General features: G+C 46.2%; 1 protein-coding gene across 1 annotated transcript in view; it reads right to left on the reverse strand.

Annotated features, from left to right (window-relative positions):
- lgr6 (leucine-rich repeat containing G protein-coupled receptor 6) overlaps positions 1–5,664 on the reverse strand; it is a 38,511-nt gene extending 32,847 nt beyond the window's left edge. The window contains exon 1 of the mRNA XM_085259698.1: positions 5,106–5,664. Coding sequence (XP_085115824.1) covers positions 5,106–5,350 — 245 coding nt within the window. The 5' untranslated portion in view covers positions 5,351–5,664. The remainder of the gene's footprint in view (positions 1–5,105) is intronic.
- Between the last annotated feature and the right edge of the window lie 336 nt (positions 5,665–6,000).

The following is a 6,000-nucleotide window of genomic DNA, read 5'->3' on the forward strand; positions in this document are numbered from 1 at the left end:
TTTTGCTTCTTCAAATAGCCATTACATTTGTAGTTTGTGATAGGCTCATCTAAAAAGTGGGCCTTTCCTGAGCTGTTGTAACTGCATCTTCTTGCAGAAGTATAAAATCCTGTTTGAAATTCTTGTATTTTTAGGCAATAAACAGTTTCAAAATGTCTCATCAAATGCACATATGCCACATTCAGACACATAGATCCACATATGCATGGACATGCACTTGGACAGTTGGTGACATTCGGCGTGCCCCGTCCCAGGACAGGACAATGCCTTCTCTGTAGTGGAAAAGAGAGGGCTAGTGCACTTGCACAGTTTCATGCACATACAGTACAGACAGACGCTCATGCAAACACACACACACACTTACACACACACACACACACACGTGCACTTGCACAGTTTCATGCACATACAGTACAGACAGACGCTCACGCAAACACACACACACACACACACACACACACGTGCACATGCACACAAACAAATATTCCCATGGATTCCCTGAGCTGGAAAGAATAGGAATCTGGGCCATGCAGCCAATCTGAATTCTCTCAGTCAGAAGCAGGCCTTCACCCCACGACCGCACATCACAGGGAGAACATTCCTAGCGCCCCGTGTCATACTTGCGTCACACTGCCATCACACGAAAAACACAGATTTACATATTCAGTCAGTGGGCCAACAAGGGCCAAACAGTTTAATTCAGTCCCCATAAGCCCATCATGTGCAGGCTCTTGTACACATAAACTACAAAAACCACTTTGCTTTTCTGCTCTCTGCCTCCTCCACCCTAGTTCCTTTCAAGATCTTGTGTCATGATTGCTTTCTACTTTTTTCTAAAGGACAGGATGTGGAGCGGTAGAGTACACTATGGCCTCTGTGTCTTCTTTGGTTGCTGTTCCTGAGGGAATTACCATTGTTTCCATTGTTTTTCTGTACCTGCCTACCTACCGTCTGTCCCTGAGCAGCGTTTAAAAGCCTCCCAGGTCGTTCTCAGGAAACCACAAACCAGTGCAGTTCCTTCACCCTTCTGGCATAAATATCACTTAGCAATCGGAAGTGGCTTTTTTCAGCCAGTGTTCGTTGCATGAGCTCCAGGGAATCTACTGTAGGAGAGCGCTGAGTTAACACTTTGAGGGTTTGAGTTGAGGAGAGGACAAAGGAGTTAATGAAGGATGAAGAGCATGAAAAGAAGGAAACTATGGTGCAGTTGATTTCTTCCTCTGTACAACTCTCTGATCACCATTGACAGCTGTTTGGCTTGTAGTCTAAACAGCTCCTCCCCAACTGACATGCACATTAACACCTTGAAGAAAAACAATGAAGTGACACCATCTGAGTACACACCCTGTGCTGCTCTTATTCCGCCGCCCGAAGGTGTAGCCATTGCTAGGTTTTTTCAATCAATCACTGCACAGGGATCACACATTTGCACTGCGTGAGCAGACCGACACCTGTTCTGTAGATGAATAGGTGAGGTGGGGGGGGGGGGGGCAGGAGAATGGCCTAAATGAGGTAGGAGGGGAGTGTAGTTGAGGCAGGGTGCTACCGTAGATGTCTGGAGCCAGGACACTGATGCTGGCGCTGATATCTTCTCTGTGAGGACCCTCCACTCTTTGTACACACACTTGAGCACACACACACACTCACACACACTCGAGCACACACTCAAGCACGCACACACACTGTTCTCTTTTTTCTTCTATGCACTTATTTCTGCTCTCTGTCAAATACATTTTCTGTTTTCTCTCTGTTTCTTGCAGACATGATGTTTACAGTGTGAGCTCCGGTCACTCACGATAGGAATCATTCCATCAACATAATGGCTAAATGACACGCACACGACTGCTACTGCCACGGTCACCACACAGGGCAGGATGTTGTCCCCTGCATGCGTATATATAGAATGTGTCTGTGTGATTTTTATTTATTTATCTTTTTGCCCCTGCTAAAGCAGAGTGTTCAAAGCTGTCCAATGCACATTTATTTCTGTGGCACCAATTGGTTCCCTTTTAATCATATTTTTATCTCTCCATTATTCTTAGATTCTTGCTTCACCTCCACTGGCTAGAAAAAAATCCCCTTTGCAATCTGGGTGGTCTTCACACACAAACTCACACACACACACACACAAACGCGTGTGCACATGCAGGCGTGCTCACACACTCCTCAGTTTTCCTCTGTCTGGTAATGCGCTAGCTGTGGTTTCCTGGCCCCAGCCAAAACACTGTTAGAAGTTCACCGCACTTACCGCTACCACTAGGCATCACCTAAATGCTTCTCAACTCCGGTCCAACCCCAGACCCAAATACACTCTTTTCCACTTACGCTCACACTGTTCAAGTAAGTGGAAGACGTGTAAACATGCGCACCTGACAACCGTAGAAACAGAGAGTATAGAAATATTACCGGATATCATATTAAACAGATAACGAGGGCATTAAAAAACATTGCTTTAACTATGTATAAGTCTATAGGTGGAAAGCCAACTAATTCACTTGCTCCTAACTAAGATTTGTGGTAGTCACACTACTCACCATCCTTTATGGCGTTTGACTTGTTTGCTGCTACACTTTAAACCACACAGGTCTCCAAACTACCGTACACGGTGTTCTCGCACTCAACACACATCCACACACACTCACAGAGACAAGCACCCCGGGGCACTGCCTTTCCTTCCTAATGCGATATCACAGAGAAGGTCTTTCAAATGATCTCACATGACAGCTCATTTCAAGCATTGCCCACGGAAACAATTATTGCCATAAATCTCTACCCACTCCGCTGCTAGCAGCTCCAAGCACCTTTGCCTCCCAGTGGCAACATTCTCTTGCAGAGTCAACCTGTAGTTGCCTCGGTGTTATGATTCAGAAAAAGAGAGAAAAATTTCCCTGATTACGACTTAATTATGTTTATGCCTATATGCAGTGGGGTCGTCCAAGTGTGCAAATAAACACTTGAAAATCGAGTGAATCATGCATCGCCTGGTTTCTCCTCTCAAGTCGCTAGCATGTGCATTTCGGCTCACTTTGAAGAGCTCTCCGATGACATGGCCGAATGATGTCATATACTTTCACAGAGTTGTGTGGATGTGGTTTATAATGTGGACTGTTCCCAAGCAAATCCCTGTGACCTCCACAGCCTACAGTATGTGCTTGGAGGCTAATCCAGAGTACATGTCGCAGCGGGGCGTGCTGGACAGTTCTGCAGATCCTGATGGGGATTGGACCGACTCGCCGCTGTTGTAACCTTTTATGCTCGAGGATGAAATGAGAAACTCCAGCCTGCTGTGCTGGCTGCAGTTGTTTTCATGCAGTGTCTGAGTTTGGGAGAAGCTTGTTGTTTTGTTTGTGTTTGAAGAAGGAAACATTTCGTGTGCACTCTCCTGATTCGTTGTGGCATCTCTCCTGCCGTCCCACATTCCATCTTCTCTCTCCTCTACAACTAATGTGTTGACTGTGTGTGGGCGTGTGCGGTTGGTCACTGAGTTTATTTATCTTATTCTAAATCAGCCCTCAAACTCACTAATTGGTGCAGTTCCACCGTTAGGGAACGAGGGGAAATGAACAATTAAGCTTGTGTTTGTAGGAAATGATGTGTGTTTGTGTGTAGATCTGTATGTTTGTGTGTGGCTTGGGCGCAGCACTTAAGATGAGCGCAGATCTCCACTGAGGGAGTCTCATGTCATCATTGTTTTTGCTCTAGAGGAGGACTGAGGGGCTCAACGCGCTCCCTTTAAGATCAAGCCTGCCTTGGGTGTGTACGTGTGCTGACTTAGCTGTGTGACATGCAAGCATTGTTAGGCCAAAAGCCTGATGTTCTCATAGGTAGAGCGATTCCTGGACGCAGTAAGAGACCATATTTCACCACCATAAATGTGTTTTAACTTTCAAAAGAGCACAGTGAGATTTGGCCATCACAGGCTCCCATGACAGCACAAGAGGCGAGCATCATTCAAGCGGAGTTCTTTTATGCACCTCTCTTAAAGTCGTTTGCTACATAAACTCTTGATCTTTCTCCCCTCCTCCCGAATTCTGCTCCTCTGCTCTCGAAATACTTGCAGAGCCCCTAGTGAGAGCTTCTCTATCACGCCCTGTTTCCTGGATTTGACTTCTATGACTTTAGTATCAGTTATCACAAAGTGTCTGTAATCTGTCCTCTGAGGTCTTACGCAGTAAAGCAGTTAAAGATCTGGCTTTAAGCCACGACAGGGTGGTGTATGAAACTATCTTTTACATAATATTATGTCTAGAGCTTCTTATTACCCTTAAAGTGGCTGGAATTACATTTTTCATTGTATTTACAGCATCTGCCGTGCGCTCTAGCCAACGTATACGAATGACATGAAAAAATGCTACTGTTCTTCGGTGTTTGGAAATGAGGTGTCACAAAGGAGTTATTTCATCAAGATATTTGTTTGAAAAAACATAATTAAATGAGCCTTTCCTGCACATGTTTCTGCTCTTTTCTTTGCCACTGTGCTTTTATTGCAACACAGTGTGACACAGAGTAGCGGCAAAGCTGAATGCTCAGCCTTTTACACGTTTGGACATCTGTGTTCAAACCCTTCTTGATTCACGCGCACACAAAAACATGCTTGTGTCAAGTGCTTGCAGCTCACACACATGCATGTGTACGCACAAACACAAAAGGCGCAGCATACACGTGTGCACACAAACACACAGTCTCTCTCGTGGCATGCCTCCAGTTGGAGCTCAGAAACCTGACACTGAAAGTGGTCCAGTTATTTTGCCATAGTGGCCAGCACACACGCTCTCTCGCTCCCGTGCATACACATGTTCCCGCCTGTCCATTTTTATCTGCATGTGGGCTTTGCCAGTGCTTCACATCCAGCCAGCTGTTGCCCACTGCTCTATTTTTACAAAATGATGGAATACCAGCCACATCTCGGCAGCATTAATTCATTTTTCAAACAACACTGAAACAAATGGGTACCAGACCGAGGTGAGTGAGAGGAGGATTGAAGATCAAGGTTAGGACTCAAAACACGAGGAAGATGATTAGTGAGGTAAAGGAAACACAGGGTGAAAAACTTAATAAAACAACCAGAGAGTCCTTTGTTGTTCCAACAGTGATGTGTTACTCACAGGTATGTGGTCAGCGGGCTGAGGTTGGCTGGCACAGATGATAGTCCCATCTCTGAGCAGTCAACCATGATAAAGATCCCGTCTTCTTCACAGTGGCACGGAGATGGGCACATTGTTGCCGCTGTACCCTGTCTGTCCTGGATCCGTCCGTACCCCCACGCTCCGGGGGCGGACCCCCAGACTCCTCCGGCCACACAGAGAAACAGAAGCACAAGAGGCATGTCTGGCTGACCACCTGTCTGCATCTGCACCTGTGGAGTTTCCCGACTTGTCTCACTCTTTTCTAAGATGCAGCGCTGATAAATGAGGAGTTTCTTCCCTTCTAAGTACTCCGTCGCTCTTCTAATGCCCCTTCCTATCCTTTTCTTCACTGCAGGTTGTCCGCACTGTAAATCTGTCCTGTCAAGACACTGACCTATTCATCTCTGTTTATTTACCTCTCTGTCACTACTTCAGTCCCATTGGCTCAACTTTATCTAGCTCCTCTTCCCTCTTGTCTGTCTCCTCTGACTCTGGCCTTGCCTTTTCACTGTCTTTCTCTCCTTGTATATATGTCTCTCCCTCTCTCTTTCTCTCCTTGTATGCATCTCTTGCTCTCTCGGTCTCTCTCTCCTTACCTATTGTAGAAGGAGCGCATGAGTTGTGAATGAGCTACACTCATTGGCCCACAATTTAGTGGGAGGGACCCGCGATTCTCAAACTCTTCCCTCTCGTTCTCCCTCTCTTCCCTTTCCCATTCTTTACTCAGGCTGAAGAGAAAGGGTGAGCGTGCAGTTTGAAGAAGGGAAAAGGGGAGAACAAGGTAACTGCAGTACGGTGCAGTACAGTGCAGTACAGTGGTGTGCGACAAGATTGATTGTGAGGCCTTATAAAGCCCCTGTGAGGGAAACTTGGG

Source organism: Mchenga conophoros, linkage group LG20, assembly GCF_057382185.1.
Source record: "Mchenga conophoros isolate Kocher_MC1m ecotype Shallow Benthic linkage group LG20, M_conophoros_male_GT1.1, whole genome shotgun sequence".
Taxonomy (NCBI): Eukaryota; Metazoa; Chordata; class Actinopteri; order Cichliformes; family Cichlidae; genus Mchenga; species Mchenga conophoros.